General features: G+C 41.2%; 1 protein-coding gene and 1 long non-coding RNA gene across 2 annotated transcripts in view; one reads left to right on the forward strand and one right to left on the reverse strand.

The window, feature by feature from the left end:
- Positions 1–26, reverse strand: part of LOC138972176 (uncharacterized) — a 5734-nt gene extending 5708 nt beyond the window's left edge. The window contains exon 1 of the long non-coding RNA XR_011457477.1: positions 1–26. This exon is cut by the window's left edge and continues 351 nt beyond it. This is a non-coding gene — a long non-coding RNA (uncharacterized lncRNA).
- An 11344-nt stretch (positions 27–11370) lies between these two features.
- LOC138972177 (uncharacterized) overlaps positions 11371–17500 on the forward strand; it is a 7870-nt gene continuing 1740 nt past the window's right edge. The window contains exons 1-3 of the mRNA XM_070344922.1: positions 11371–11806; positions 16367–16723; positions 17442–17500. The exon at positions 17442–17500 is cut by the window's right edge and continues 87 nt beyond it. Of these exons, the coding sequence (XP_070201023.1) occupies positions 11758–11806; positions 16367–16723; positions 17442–17500 (465 nt within the window). The 5' untranslated portion in view covers positions 11371–11757. The remainder of the gene's footprint in view (positions 11807–16366; positions 16724–17441) is intronic.

A 17500-nucleotide genomic window follows, 5' to 3' on the forward strand; every position in this document is an offset into this window, starting at 1 on the left:
AATCGAGGCAGCCGTCTTAAACACACAAACAAACAGACAATCAATCAATCAAACAAGCAAACACAAATGTCATCGGCCAGGTAATTAAAGTCCTCCTTGTAGCTGTTTTCCTTTACAACGAAGCACAGTTACTTGATATGTGCCCATGTTGATCTTACACTACTTTTACAATAGAAAGTTTGGAAACATTCAGTAAATTGGTCGACTTAACTGCTTGAAACAGAGACGTCGGAAATGAAATAAGAAAAGAAAGCCATGGGGAGAGAGCTTTAGGTTTTAAATATTGCGTCATGTGCGTGTTTTAATCGCAAAAGTCCAGTACAGATGCCTATTTGTCATCAATTTCACGAGTTTTCATTCATAACCAGCTGGGGAATAAATAACGCTGTTGCCCATGAAACAAATCGAGGTGGTGAATGGGTTTGAGCTTTCAGGTGTAACGTGGATTGTCAAAGTAAAAGCCTATTAGGCTGATTGTTTGATGTGTGGAACCATTGCGGCTTTGGATTCGTGTTTCCGAGGACAACAATTGTAAGCATTCACTCTCAAAGACCCAATCAATGTTAATAATTACCGCGGCGACTCATGGTCAATTTGCAACTTATCTCTGTAATGGCAAAATCCACAACAAAAAATAATAAAACACTTAAACGGCCCGGAATATTGCATTTTAAAAATTGGTCTCCCTGTGGGTTATTGTGCATGTTGTTGCACTACCAAAATGATGACAAAAACGATGTTTGGTGGCAAGTTGTCAGACCAGCATTTTTGTGTTGGTCCTCGGGGAGCATATCGCCTGTTGTCATATAGTCATCAACCGTGGCCTTCGGCCTTGGTCAATAAAGATGAACCAAAAGACGATATTTTGTTATGGTCCCCTCGTACCAACAAACAATCTGGTCTATCAACAAATCACCAAACATTTTCTCACACTTTTTATTAAGTTTCTTTAGTTTCTTCTTGTGCTTCAAATACTATTTTCATTGAATCGAAATATGATGCATATTTCAATGCGTCTCTACAAATCCAAACTTCTTTGCGAGCAAACAAGCTATATTTATGAACATAAAACATACATTTGTACATATTCGGGGCCTTTCCCTACAAATGTTATGGACATAGCAGTGTTGTTATTGTTACTGTCCTATATTTAAAAAACAAACTCAATATGATCTATACTGATATCAAAATCACATGTCAACGATATGAAGTCGAGGGTTTCGGTCGATTTTCATGGATTGCATTTAAATCATTTTAATGTAGTCTGTTTACAGATACAACTGTTTTATTGGGCATGGATTTAAATGACAGTTTAATCAACGCATTGTTCAGATACCCAGCTCAATTGGGATCCCGTAGTCCAGAAAACTTGTTCAAAACTGTGAAAAAATTACATAAAAATGCCACTTCCACAGGGCTGCCTAAACGTTGCATCAAGTAGCAGGTGTGTTACACATCTGAGAAAAAGGGCAGAAGTAAATACCCCCCTGATTTACGTATATGTTTTTTTAATTCAAATCCGTGTAGTCGTTTTTATAATGAAGTTGATAGTTTAAACGTAATTTCAACCCCACAGATTCTTCATTTAGAGTACAGTTTAACGTGGAACACAAAAAAGTATGTGTTTTTAAACTAAGAAATTATGCAAAATACACGACAATCATCAGTGTGAATCTTAATTATCTACAAAAAAAAGCATATTTGGGTATAAGTATCATATGAGATCCCATATTCTGAAAGAAAGTAAAGACGTTTTAATACAGCTTTTTGTTTGAAATGACGTCATCAAAGATAACTACTAAAACAGACTGTGAAAAAGTTCACAAGCAATGCCCCCAAGATGTTCTTTATCCATTTTCATAATCTGCGCAGCGGTTTGTAAGATGTGCTTGCTTTTCACAGGCAGATAGACAGAAATACCGACGCATTCACATATCGAACTTCCTCTCCTGCCCTCGTTCAATCATTCAGTCAAGTAGTGACTAGATGTACAAAGTCCCGTTGCAGGGGCTTACTCAGAAATATATATATACTAAGAAGCCGAATAAAAAGCAATACACAAACTCTACATATTGTGTAGGTGACCAACCCGTTCAACGCTCACGAGTCAAATCAAGAATACGGAAGATATACATTAATTACACTCGTGAATGGCCAGTGCGAGTGCGCGCGCGCGCACATGTGTGTGTGTGTGTGTGTGTGTGTTTGTGTGTGTATGTGTGTGTGTGAGAGTGTGAGTGTGTGCGTATGCGTGTGTGTGTGTGTGTGTGTGTGTGTGTGTGTGTGTGTGGCTATCTGGCTGTCTGGCATCTTTCTGCGTTCGTTTGAATTATGTCTGTATGATTTTGTACCAACCTCAGTGTTCCATTCCGTCGTGTAATGCGTGGTGTTGTTCTGTCTCTTCTGTCTAGTGTGTATCCTTTGTTACGCTCCCGATGACTTGATACTTAAATGACTGCTGTTATAATCAATATAATTAAAATATAGTTATAAAAATCACATCGTACATACTGTTTTCTGCAGCGTTGGACATTCTCACAAACCAGAAAGTTACGCAGACCAGTAGCTGGAGTGGCGCCATATCATGGTACAGTATGTATTAATAATTCGAAAGGATGAAATAAAGCAAAGATGAAATGTGTGTCCTTCATCGTTTCTAATATTGAGTCAGCATGTGCATACCCTGGCTGTGTCTCATCTAAATGAACGGGAAACACTTGCAGCGTGACAAAGGCTTAGTTCATGGTTTCGATTGTTTTTCCACTAAATAAATGTCAAGTTGTGAGTGCGTACGTATGACTAACCAGCGAAACTACTGTGCAAGCTGCATGCATGCCAGACCGTGTTGATGTTACTTTTGATTTTGCTTTTGTTTATACATACGTTTAGACTACATGTTTTAAAGTAGATTGGGAATCGAGACGAGGGCCTGGTGTGTGTGTGTGTGTGTGTGTGTGTGTGTGTGTGTGTGTGTGTGTGTGGGTGTGTGTGTGTGTGTGTGTGTGAGTGTGTGTGTGAGTGTGTGTAAGTGTTTTTGAAGGGGGGGGGGGGGGGTCGGTAAATAGGTTCGCTGGCTGATTTGAGTACGTGTCTACGTGTCGGTGAGTGCGTGCGTGCATGCATGTGTGCTCCTGGGATGGGGAGGGGGGATGTAGAGAGTGGGGTGGCGGGAGGTAGGGGGGAGGGTGCTTTCAATCAATCAATCAATGAGTCTTATATCGCGCATATTCCGTGGGTACAGTTCTAGGCGCTCTGCAGTGATGCCGTGTGAGATGAAATTTTATACGGCCAGTAGATTGCAGCCATTTCGGCGCATATTTACCTTTCACGGCCTATTATTCCAAGTCACACGGGTATAGATAGACAATTATTAACTGTGCCTAAGCAATTTTGCCAGGAAAGACCCTTTTGTCAATCGTGGGATCTTTAACGTGCACACCCAATGTAGTGTACACGGGGGGAGGTTCGGACACCGAAGAGAGTCTGCACACAAAGTTGACTCTGTGAAATAAATTTCCGCCGAACCTGGGATCGAACTCACGCTGACAGCGGCCAACTAAATACAAATCCAGCGCGCTACCAACTGAGCTACATCCCCGCTGTGCTGGTTGCTTATACATACACCGAAATATATTCCAAAGTGCATGCCTTCCCAATGCGTGCATCTTCGGTTTTGTGTGCTCGTCCGTGTGCGTGCATGTTTCTTTGTTTTACATGAGCAACTCAGCCTCCTGTTCGATTTGTTACGTGTTTTTCTGTTCTCGCAACCTTTCGATTCACGCTTTGCAGGACCGCGTGATCCAGCATAATTGACAGACCCAAGGTAAAGGCTATTCGTTTTGTGGGTGGAATTGTGGGGGGAACCATAACTTCCGGATAGAAAACACGTGGGAAAAACACGTAGAACTTTACACACGGCTTGCTTTGTAAGACTGATCAGCACACAGAACCCATGTACACCGTAACCCAGCTGCAGCCACTCACTTTGCAAAAGTATTCTTACATGTTAAAACGCGTGGGCAACATGTTTCACCATTTCTGATTCTTTTTTCCCGCAGAGACAGTGACAGACTCCCAGTCACTCAGTTCAGCTTGGCAAAACAAACGAGAAGTGATTACGTCCCTTTGTTTAAAATACAATACATGACGTAATGATACATTTGACGCGACCGCGACGACATATTTTTTAATTCTTGTCCAAAAGTGTTTTTTCCACGTGTTTTTTAACACAAGGCCTGAGGCCCCACACACACAGTCATGGGAAAGCCGAGACTAATAATAGCGGCCACCATGTGCTATGTCCCAAACCCTACTACAAATCGGAAATAACACATTAAAATACACATATTAATTCGCACGCACATACTTATCCTAACGACATAAAATTACACACATAAACATTTATTATCACATACACATTCATGCACCTGCCTGCGGGTATCCAAAAATATGATGACATTCGTTTTTCCTCGGATAAGAAAAAACCCCATATTTCTTATATCCGGTGTCTCCCGATAAGAAAAACAAACACGGATATAAGAAAGCAACAATAATTTTCCCTGGGCTTTCTTATAAGCGGGTTCCACTGTATTGTCTTACTTTCGATTTAGAAGCGAAAAATAGTAAGATGAAGCTTTAGCCTAAAATCTCTCTTTATATTAATAAAAGATCAATCGATCAATCATTCAATCAATCAACAAATCAATCCATCAATCAATCAAGAAGTCAATTAATCAATCAACAAATCAATTCCTCAACGGATGGGCGAAGCCTGAACAAAGACGTATATCTTCTGCCAGTCTGCCTGTGCACGTTCACAGTCACTGTGTCCTCGGCTGACAGCAGGCCATCCTTCTGGGTTACCTTGCACACGTACGTGCCGCCCATACCGACCAGGTCAGCGCGAAGACTCAGACCAACGCCCACATTGATCTCATAGCGGTTGACCTCAGAACTGGATGCCACCAGCTTTCTACTGCCGTTCATAGACACTTGTGATGGTATGAATATGACATTTATACAGTACAATGCAATGCTATGCAAACAAGTACAATAACACACTCACATGCAATGCAATATAATGCAGTACATTCAATATTGCCTGTGAAACTGGGAAAACTGTGAAAATATCTGAATAACATTCAAACAGTGCATCACACTGATATGCGATATAGTAAAACACAAAACACTACAGTACAATACAATGTTACACATCATATGCTTAGATATCACGATATTGTTCATACGTAGAGGTTACACGCCGAGTCTCAGTGATTATTAAAAATAATGGTCGAAGTTAGCGGATCATGAAAAATGCGAGCTTTAGCGAGCTTTTTCATGACCGCGAACTGAGACCATTATTTTTTATAATCACTGAGACGAGGTGTGTAACCTCTTTATTCCTCCTTTCTTCAGTTATTCAAAGAAAACAGGAGTTTTTTTGCGAAAGTTTGATCGAATCCTATTCACTCAACCAGTCAACCTGCGCAGGCGATCGATTAATGCGCGGTTGTATAGTTCCGTGCAAATCATTCCATTCTGTTAACACTTCTTGTCAGTTTTCCTATTTTGGACTAAAATCAAGTACACAGATATGCTGTTATTCTGCTGTGGCGGCAAAGGCAGATATTGTGTGTTCTGTATATGTTTTGGTATCGCTTAGGATAATGTTCTTTCGTCAAATGGGACTAGCAGACGAACTTTTGCACCCGTGTTCCAACGTTAAAAACTGTATGAAGTTCAGTTTTCTGGGGAAAATAGTGTATGAAACCGCTTTATGTTGTTTGAATTGATGAGATGTGTGCATTTGGTTGCGTGTGATCTGTTTATTAAATGAAATATTGTTGAAAACTGACCGTCGGATTGCAGTCTGTTGTCGAAGAAACTGAGTGAAAAGAAGGGGAACTACTCTTGTCGCTAGACAAAGTATGAGTTACTTGCCTTGCGGGAAATTGCTTGTGATGAACGTTCAGTGAGCACGGCAAATCTAGATTGAGAAAACAACCGAACTCATGGATTGTATATGGAGATTCATGTGTTCAGGCCTGTAGTTGTTAATTTGAATGCGGTATGTTTGTATTGTTTGCTCCAAAGATGTATACTTCGTACGTTAGAGCGTTCGGAACTATTCAGTCGCAAAAAGTAGTACCGAAACGGAACAACTTCTCAACCCATTGCACTATCGAGGATTCAGGATGTTGCTGGGTCGTTATTTGTTTGGTTGCTGGGTCATTATCGAAAAATAACTACCCCTACAAGTTTACAGAGGTAAAGAAGCAGAGGGGGGAATAAAGCACAATACAATGCTATGCGATACAGTACACTGCAGAATAATACACTGTTGCACATACACATACCATGCAGTACAGAACAATGCAGTGCATGCCAATACAAGACATTACGGTACGATAATATGCAATAAAAGACAAGACAAGGGAATATAAATGAATACAAAACAAGACAATGGGTTTTAACATAATACAGGGTGACCCAAAAAAAAGAGTACCCCCAAAAAAACTTCATAAATTAAACAAAAATAAATCGATCTTCATAAAATGTATTTACACACACAAGTAGCCTCTGCATGATTTGCACAGAAAATGTAGCGTTCTAGCTTGTCTTTCAGGAAAGTTATGCTCATTCTACAGAACATGCTCCAAATGGCCTCCGCGCCGCTGCAGGCAAACTTGAACTCGCCGCGCAAAGTTATCAATCACCCGCACACACTCCTGTTGCGAGATTCCGCGAATGGTTGTTGTGGTGGCTCTCTTGAGTTCTGTGATTGTCTGTGGGTTGTTCCTGTAAACGTTGTCTTTCAGGAACCCCCAAAGATAGAAATCTGGGGGATTTAAATCCGGGGGAGGCCATTTGGAGCATTTTCTGTAGAATGAGCATAACTTTCCTGAAAGACAAGCTAGAACGCTAAAATTTTCTGTGCAAATCATGCAGAGGCAAATTGTGTGTGTAAATAAATTTTATGAAGATTGCTTTATTTTGGTTCAATTTATGACGTTTTGTTTGGGTACTCTTTTTTTGGGTCACCCTGTACAATACATAACAATACAACACGACACAAAACATTACAACACAACATAACACAACACAACATAACACAGCACAACAAAACACAACAAAACACAGCACAACACAACAAAACACAGCACAACACAACACAACACATCACAACACATCACAACACAACACAGCACAGCACAATACATGCGCGTTACAATATATCGGTTTTCATTTAATTCAGGCCAACATGTTAGAAAAAAACTCATAGCAAAATTCAATGATAGTGTGCGCTATAATTATAGGCTCCATTGCCGGATGGCGTTTAACTTCTGTCAAGAGACATCTGCGTAGTTGGCATATAGACAAACAAGTTGAATTGTTGTATATTGTTTGTTTATGACCCGCACAATATAATTTATATTGCCCCCACCTTGAACACTTCCACCTTGTCAAGGTCGTTGCCGGCCCCACCACAACGGATGTAACACTCCGAATCGTCGCTGTCACACCACTTCACATCCAAAAACTCGCCAAAGCTTGCTCCCGTGAAGTCATCGGGGTAGGGACCCTTCTCATTGTTTGCGTGGAGAATCAACTCGAACTCTTCATCCATCTGGGGGTAAATACGAATACAATTCATTGCACTACACTGCACAACACTACAATTTTAAGACACAAACACACACACATACACGCACACACACACACACAAACACACACACGCACACACACACACACACACACATACACGCACACACACACACACACAAACACACACACACACAAACACACACAACCACTTAGAAACCAACACACACACACACACAAAAAGACACACACACACTCACACACACACACACATCTAGAGCTTTCTCTCACTCTCTCTCTCCCCTACCCCTGTCTCTATTTCCCTCATTCTCTCTCGGTCTTTTTGTGTGTGCCCGGAATAAGGCCCCGTCTGGTGGCAATAAACGTGTTGTCCTTGTGATAACGGTTGACCTACAGCACTCGTGATCAGCTATCACCCAAGAGCAATGAAAATAACATGTATAACTGCAATCTCTTATCTGCGGTGAAGGCCAGTTTAGAAATACTAACAACACTTAACAATTTAAAGAAGAACATACTGTCTACTCCTTTAGCAGCGAGTGCATGTGTTTCCACACTCAGTGATGTTCCTAGGACTGGAGGGCAACAGGACAAAATGTCCTGAATCAAAAAACTAATAGGACATCATGTCCTGACTACAAAAAAAAAACAATAGGACATTCAGATCAAGCGAACCAATCATGGCACCTAACCTTTTTAGATGACTGAGAATAAACTTAAAGGCAAATAAAAACTGAACAGTTCCAAATTTATTTTAATATTTTAAATGCAAAAGTGTTCAGTAGGGTTACTTTTATACTCACAGACACATGCTTCAGAATGTCATAAGTGATCTTTCACACACACTGACACACACACACACACACACACACACACACACACACACACACACACACACACACACAAGCACACACACACTATGCTTCAGAATTAATGTCACAAGTGACAAGTGATCTTTCACACACTTCAGAATGTCACACGTGATCATTTTCAGTGAGCTTGAACAGCTTTTTATCCTCCTTTAACTTCTATCTGCAAACAATGTCAAAAAGGTATTGATCATCTCTCTCCTTCTCCCCCTCTATCTTCTGCTTCAACAACATGTTCTGTGTCTCAGTGAGCAGGCGGTTTCTCTTCGCGGTCAAGATATTGTTGTGGGCACTGAAGCCTCTTTCCACATCAGCTGTATGGACTGGCAAGACGAGTGCCATTTCCGCAAGCTTCATGAGGTGTGGGAAGGCAGCTCTGTGGAACTTAGCAATCAGCTGCCGCAGAGAAACAAAACTGTCCCTGGGGTATCCCTGCGATATGACAGTTTTTTTTTAAACTTTCGGCGGCATCTTTGCAGAAATGTGGCGGCGGAAGTAAAGTGTCGCTGTCAAAAGTAGCGAGATTTGTGGCTCTTGTAATATTTTTCGGTCGAGAGTTGCGTCCCTTGTGTTATTGTTCGACCGAGAGTGAAAATTGAAGTTCAAGTAGGCCCCGATTCGAACTCGTTTTAACGGGGTTTGATACTTCAGTTTGTACAGATTCTTCTTGCAGTGACCGCTCTAGACGTAATACTATCGGACAATGACCGCTGACTTCGCGATCGGATCGGACATTTGACGGGACAGAGGTGTTTGCAATCGGTCATTTTACAACCTAAATCGGTCTATGACCGATGACCGACGCCTCGGAACATCACTGCACACTCCACACGTTTGTTCACTACATGCATTTATACACGAAACCCTCACGCATGCCATAATACACGGACAAGAATTTGGACTAAATGTGGACTCTTGCCAGTGAAAGTAGAATTGGGAGGGGGTCGAATGAGAAGGGGAAAGGGGAAGGGAGAGGGAGTCGAGGGATGGTCTTAAACCTTAAAAACCTACAACAGCGAATGACCCCCCCGCCAACATCAAGTTAGTTGCTAATATTTTGTCTGTGATATATTCAGAGTTTGTTGTAAGAAGTGTGAACAATCTAGCGGACTGACAAAATTATGTTTAATTTTGAACACGATGACATGTCTAGAATCACACACACGAGGGTTGGGTAATGGATTGAAATTACAGGCCCTTTTGTGTAAGTGGTGTACTTGCATGGTTTATCATTATTATATTTGTTGGTTAGGGGTGAGGGAGGGGGGGGGGTTGTGTGTAAAAAAATGGATATGTCCTGGAAGTGGAACGGAATAGACGCACACCCCCCCCCCCACACACACACACACATACAAACACACACACATACACGCTCACACACACACACACGCAAACAAGCACTCACACACCCATACACACACACACATACATTCACACACACACATACACACATACACACACACACACACACACACACACATACACATACCCGTGCATGCACCCACACAGTACACATGCACGAGCGCACGCAGTGCACGATCTAGACTAAAGCTGATAATGACAAAGCAGTTATATTTAGGCCAAATACAACAATATCTGTCATCATTTTCACCAGTTTTCATTCCTACCAAGCCGGGGAATAAATTGCATGTTCCCCATGCAATAAATCGAGGTGGTGAATGGGTTTGAGCTTTCAGGTAAAACGTGGATTGTCAAAGTAAAAGCCAGTCAGGCTGATTGTTTGATATGACTGTGGAACCATCGCGGCTTTGGATTCGTGTTTCCGAGGACAACGATTGTAAGCATTATCTCTCAAATACCCAATCAATGTTGATAATTACCGCGGCGACACAATTTCAAACTTATCTCTGTAATCGCAAAATCCACAAAGAAAATTCATAAAACAATTAACAGATAAGAAATGTGCTCAACACTTACTGAACTCACACATAATTATGATCGCAGCTCTTTTACATTTTCAGACTGAAAGAACAGCCTCAACAAGCTACGTTTGACGTCACAGACAAGTTTGACGTGTTATCTGGAGCTACTGTGACAATGCTTTGCGGCCCGGAGTTGGATTCTAAAACTTCGTATCCCTGTGGGTTATTGTGCATATTGTTTCACTACCAAAATGATGGCAAAAACTATGTTTGGTGGCTTGTTGTCAGACCAGCATTTTTTTGGTTGGTCCTTGGGGAGCATATCGCCTTTTGTCACATATGTATCAACCGCGGCCTTCGGCCTTGGTCAATAAAGATGAAACAAAAAAATGATGAGGTCCCCTCGGACCAACAACAAAGCTGGTCTCAATTAGCCACCAAACATCTTATAATGCTGGTTTAGGGTAACGTGACCAAACAAAATAAAGTCGGTAAGTCGGCTTTTTTTCTCCTCTTAAATTGTGTCGATTTTAAAGGAGGTTAATTCCCTTAGTCTCGGAATGGTTTGCAAATTGTGCCAAAAGTTTAGTTATTTTGAGAAATTAAAAAATGTTTTAGGGTCGGCGGGAAAAAATAGGATCGGTCGGGTTACCCTTAACCAATATATACTTTTATTTGGCCTTACGAGTAAATGCAATTGCAGGGAGCTCCGTGCCCTTGTTTTGTCCCAACCTGTTTTTATCTATCACGTTAAAACAAAAACATGTCGGTCTTCTGTTATCTGCAGTCAGGGTCTATGCAGACTCTGAACCGATCCCTACAAAATAAAACAGATGACACATTGGCCTTGACAGTAAAAGATACAATACAGAGTAGAATAAAACAGTCAAATAAACTATAGGCAAAACAAGGCACACAAAACGAGCCAACAATCAAACAAATCAGCAAAAAAACAATTCAAGAAACCAACCAACAAACAAGTCAAGATATCAAGCCAAACAACTGGAGTCTGTCTTATTTCGCTTAAAGGAAGATACATTATATCGTGATAGTTTTACACTTGCGAGAAACAAAAAAAAGGAAAATGCCTTTATAACTTCAGACACCCGGGCCTACTTTTCTAGCACGTGCTGATAACCTTGAACCACGCGCACATTGTGAGGACTCTACTTGACATCTCATTGGCTGGAGTACCGCCCTCATTCTTCCTCACCTCCCTATAATTACTGCCCGCTTTCTATAAGACAGGCATAACCATCCATCATCCTGGTCACCGGTTGACGAGAATAGAAGCCTGAACATTCAATTCGTTGACTAGTAGACTTCAAAACGTCTTGGAAGCAAGAACAAGTTCTCCGTTCAGAGACAGCTGACACCTATACATGGGGACGCCATTGTACACACTGCTGCTTCTGCTTTCTGTTGTCAACGGTAAGCTGAGTTTTGTCATGTGGTTCTATGTTTACTTTAACTTCTCTAGTAAGGTTTGCTACTGTCTGTTAGTGTCACGTTTTATAAGTCAAATGAATGACCTAAAATGGTCAATTACTCCTAACTGACTAACCACACCACGATCCACTCTCGCAGTCACACAACACAGTTAGAATCAACAAAAGTATAAGTTCTAGACGTCTGTTTATATACACTACCTCTCCACCTCCCTCTTCTCTTGGAGCCAAAAGTGTTTTTACTTTCTTTCTTTATTTGGTGTTTAACGTCGTTTTCAACCATTCAAGGTTATATCGCGACGGGGGAAGGGGGGAAGATGGGATAGGGGAAAGGGGGGAGATGGGATAGAGCCACTTGTTAATTGTTTCTTGTTCACAAAAGCACTAATCAAAAAATTGCTCCAGGGGCTTGCAACATAGTACAATATATGACCTTACTGGGAGAATGCAAGTTTCCAGTACAAAGGACTTAACATTTCTTACATACTGCTTGACTAAAATCTTTACAAACATTGACTAAAGTGTTTTTACGACCAAGTTGTAAAACAAAACAAAGACAACTGACAAAAGCCAGTTAAAGTTTATGAAATAATAAGAACACGCTGAACCGTGTAAAGTTAGAAAACACTTAGCTGCTCTGTAAAAAGTCTTAGCCTGTACAGGCGTTAACACCCCACGTTGTCACAACTCAAAGTTCTTCATAAAGGGTTAGAAAGATGACAAGGTGGGGGGCGTTTACGCATGGGTGCAGTCAACTCTCAGTGTAGCCAGGGTCCATTCGATGAAACGCAGTGGTGCATACAGGTGAAAGTCGCAACAACACCAGCAACAGCCGTAGAACAGCAATCGTACAGCAAAGAACAGCAACCCCCGTCCAGCAAGAGTGTAGCCAAAGTGTAGCCCGTCTCCAGCAAGTCTCCAGCAACCAGGTAGCAACCGGGTAGAAACCGGGTAGCAACAAGGCAGCAACCGGGTAGCAACAAGGCAGCAACCAGGTAGCAAGCTGAAACAGAGTAGTTGGTGCAGTGACCATGGCAACAATCCCCCTTTTTCCACCTTTAAACATATCTAACTTCCCCCTTTAGTGAGCACGTGGTACCTGCAAGAATATACTTTTAATAACAACTCACGACATTTTCTCCTCCTCTCCATAACTGCAAAAACCATATACAGATTACAATTTAGCGTTATAATGAGCAAGTTATACGCTATCATGGAGAAACAAAACAGAGTCTACATTTCACAGACATTGACCGGTCACCAGCGTAAAGTAACGGCTAATTACCTCAACAGCTTGTAAAACGTAGCTCTCACAAGCAAACCGCTTGAATAGTTGGCTCCCGCTTGTCAGCGAAAATATGTAGCCAAATCCCTCCGTCCTAAGCCTTCTGTGTATTGCACTAACATCAGAAGCCCGTTGGTAGACCTAAACAAGTCTTGCAACGCGTTGGAATCCTCCAAATCTTAGTCAACGGAAACCCAGACCTGTCGTCTGTAAAGCATGTGTCGAAAAGGAAAGAAAGAAAGACGGGAAAGAAAGACCGTGTGATCTCCCTGACCAATCAGCAATCGCCTGTCCCAGAACAAGTGATCTCCATGACCAATCACTGGTCGCCTACCATAGGCAGGTATAGCATGCTAGGAACACTTGATTTTAACAGTGAGCGAAACATCACCCCATTTTCCCGCACGGATTTCACGCCGGCAATGTTCTCGTGAATTTCGTGATCGTCAACAAAACTTTTCCGCAATGCGGTAGCCAGCACTTGCGCATTGCATTGCAATTTGGGAAAGGCGCCTCACAAAGAGTTCCTTTCCACGCGTGTCACGGAAACCATGGCACGCCACCCCACTTCAAGACGAAACCTCGTTTTCGCGGCCATGTTCTCCCCCACAGCGCGAGATAGAAAATCTGCACCAACATTGTTGGCACCCGGAATGACTCGTACCGTGAATTGGTACGGTTGGAGAATCAACGCCCAGCGCATAACTCTGGCGTTTGCTAACCTTGCAACTAGCAGATATTGCAGATATTGCCACGAGCATGACCCACACAATAAATGCACATGTCTGAGATTTAAAAAAAAAGTTTTGCATAAATTAGAAATAATTTGCATACTTTATGAAATATAATAACGTTTTTGATTTATTTTGTCATGGATTACAAACGGCAATTGATGAAACTAATTATGTATTTCTATGCATCTTGTTCTACTACTACTCACATGTTTAGAATCATGAGGTCGAACAAAATGTTGTGTCAAAAGTGACCTCAAACAGTTCAGTGACAGAGAGAGAGAGAGAGAGAGAGAGAGAGAGAGAGAGAGAGAGAGAGAGAGAGAGAGAGAGAGAGCGAGAGAGAGAGAGAGAGAGAAAGAGAGAGAGAGAGAGAGAGAGAAAGAGAGAGAAAGAGAGAGAGAGAGAGAGAGAGAGAGAGAGAGAGAGAGAGAGAGAGAGAGAGAGAGAGAGAGAGAGAGAGAGAGAGAGAGAGAGCGTTTGTGAAATAGTATGTAAGGCTTACCTTGATGACTGTCTGTAATCCTCCCACTGCCAGAATCTCGAAATTTTTTCGCAGGTAATACAGATTTCTGTGTTTTTCAGAAACTGTACCACTTAACAGGTTAATGATGGTTTGGTATGTTTCCTGGTCCGGTAAATAGAAGTTTGTGTAGCCTCCATGTCCAAGATGCTCCTCAAAACGAATACGACATTGTGACCTTTTAGTTTCCATGGCTGAATTTGGCTAATGCTGACAGTCAGGTGCTGGTGTGAAGTAGTGACTGAGAAAGTTTATCTGAAATGCTCCAGTGTGATTATCATCTCCCTTGTATCACAGTTAGTACTGTTCACAAGTATTTAGTAGTGTTCACAACTTGACATGTTGTCACCCGCAACGCAGTGAGAGGCGCGCACGCACGCGGATGATTTTGGGTTCAAACAGACTGACTAATTTGTAAAACAGCTAGACCTTAGAATTGATTTGACACATTAGGCAAGGATTTTGCCTATTCTGTAGATATTTTTGCCTACATTGTACAGCAGTCGTGCCTAAACCAAAACTTTGCCTAATTTCACGACTTTCTTTCTTTATTTGGTGTTTAACGTCGTTTTCAACCACGAAGGTTATATCGCGACGAGATTTCACGACTTAGGCTGCCTGATTTACGCAATAGGCAGCCTAAATCATACAACTTTACAAATTAGGCACAATTCAACATTGATTTCACAGGTTAGGCACAGTCGTTGCCTATTTCACGAATTAGGCAAGACACTACTTAATTCAAGAACTTAGGCACTTTCAGGATCTAGGAACGATATTATGTGACCCCCTCCCACAAAACCAGTCATAACTAGCATTTTGGATTTTTTGTGCTGTTTTTATAATTAGAAACGATAGCTTCTGCTGATCATTTTGATATCAAAACCAAAGGTGTGGTATAAAAATTGACAAATCTACAGTCGTTTGAAGTACGGCGAAGAGAGAGCGGCCATTTTGACAAAACGGACTTGAAAGTTTTCATTTGCACCCATAATGGTATTCCCTAGCAACAGGGGTTCAGTCTCAACCAAATATCTCCAAATTTCACACAGTTAATAACAAGATACAACTGTACAATTACAAACACAAACAAAGATGATTAGTTTTGATTAAAATGTTTTACTTGACGCCTAAAAGACGCCTTTTTTTGCTGAATTTGAGAGCAAACGACAAAAATGCTAAATTCAACTGACCACAAGTATTGACAAAATAGCAGAGGCTTAGACATGATACCACAATCAGGCAACGCACAGGACACTATAAAACATATAAATAAAAAAGAAACAACTAGAAATATAGCTTAACTCTTTCATTTCTCACTTACAAAAAAAATAAATACAAATAAAAATGAAAATTACAAATTTGAACTTCTGATTCTGTAAATCACAGTAAATGCAATAACTTGAACTTGAATGAAAACAAATCACTGTCAGAAGAAACATATGTAATCCCTTTGAAGGATACTGACTTAAAGACAGAAATTGTAGAACATTTAATAAAAAAAAATCTAACAAGTAATAGTACAAGACGCACTGCGTAAGACTATGTGGGGCTTCAGAACATTAAACTGAACAAGTCAGACGAGATCAAAATCAATTGTTATACATGTACGACACTCAGTAATTCACCTTTGTCCTTGAACAAAAAAGAGTTGGTATCTGCTATTAGTCAGGTCCAGTATAGATCCATTGAGTTTGTTACCTTAATTGTTCAGTTCCAAATGTTCAAAAATCACATATTTTCACACTTGTCAATTCCAATCTTGTTAATCATCGGCACAAGGTAGAACAGGTTGACATAAAACGCAATGGAATTGTAGCATGCACCAGAGCATCATATTGCAAAGACAAAGCAAAATTTTGCAGTACCGAAGTAAAACGAGTTGTCCTTCTTAACTATCGCTTGTCACAAATCAATTTAAGTCCATTGGTATTTCCTTTGCAATTCAAAGCGGGAACAGTACGTAGTACACTCACAATAAAACGGGCAATGTTCTCCTTTCAGAATGCCGTTCCATCCAGTGGTCAAGCTCAGCGCTGAAAGAGGATGCTGTTGTTTACGTATGTGACAACTCTGACCTCACTCTGTCCTGGGATGTTTCCAAGACAACAGGGGAGACCATCGTTGACGTCCAGTGGTTCTACGAAGGGAGATCACAAGAAATGATCGCCATTTTGTCCCACGGACATCTGAACGTCATGCCGTCTTTCTCCGGTCGCGTGGAGCTGACATCCAATGCGGGGCTAGTCATCCATCACGTGACTTCAGGGGAGAAGGGAAACTACTCTGTGGAGGTGAATGCGGTTGATGCGAGTGGTAGCTCAGTCACGCTTCGAAGGAAAGCACTTGTTGTGATTAGAGGTAAGTGATCAAACAAACATTTAAACAATCAAACACCGTGAACATGTGTTGTTAACGACAATAACATTTACAACAACAGAACGGTTGACAGCATTAAGATTTGATTTTGACATGATTACACTAAACAAATGATTCTAAGTTAATTGCTCTTTCCACATATCCACACAAAAGGTCGATTTGTTCAAGGAAATTCAGTGAGTCGATCTCTTAGAAAATACACCTTTTATGTTTTGAGCGTCGATATACAATTGTAGAATCGTCAGTATCATGACATACTCCCGTTGTTGCGCTGAGGTTGAATTGTGATAGAACTAAGATAAAGACATGACAAGACCAAACAATACTGTACTCACGTGTTTGACGAAGACGATTTGAATAACAAACCACAAGGTGCTTTTTTATTCGTATCGTCTTCGTCAAACACGTGAGTACAGTATTGTTTTGGTCTTTTTATTCCTCGCTCTCACGCGCAGTCACCATTGTTCTGCTATCATAAAGACGTCAACAGCAGCCCAATTCGCGAATCAATAAGGTCATAAGTAGCCTAACTCGACCTTGTTTTCCGACTCAATAATGAATTGCTGTAACTGGACATCAGTAGCCTAACTATAGAGCACCTTGTATTTCCTTCCCAAAAGCATTGAAACCCGATCTGTGTGAAGTCGTTTTTGTAATAAGAACGTTGGCAGTCAGATCGTTTTTCTTGTCTACATTGCAGAAGGCATATTGACAACAGACGGTCAGCTGCACGCGTCCCAGATGGCGGCGGCTGTGTTC

Source organism: Littorina saxatilis, linkage group LG8 (genome assembly GCF_037325665.1).
Source record: "Littorina saxatilis isolate snail1 linkage group LG8, US_GU_Lsax_2.0, whole genome shotgun sequence".
Lineage (NCBI taxonomy): Eukaryota > Metazoa > Mollusca > Gastropoda > Littorinimorpha > Littorinidae > Littorina > Littorina saxatilis.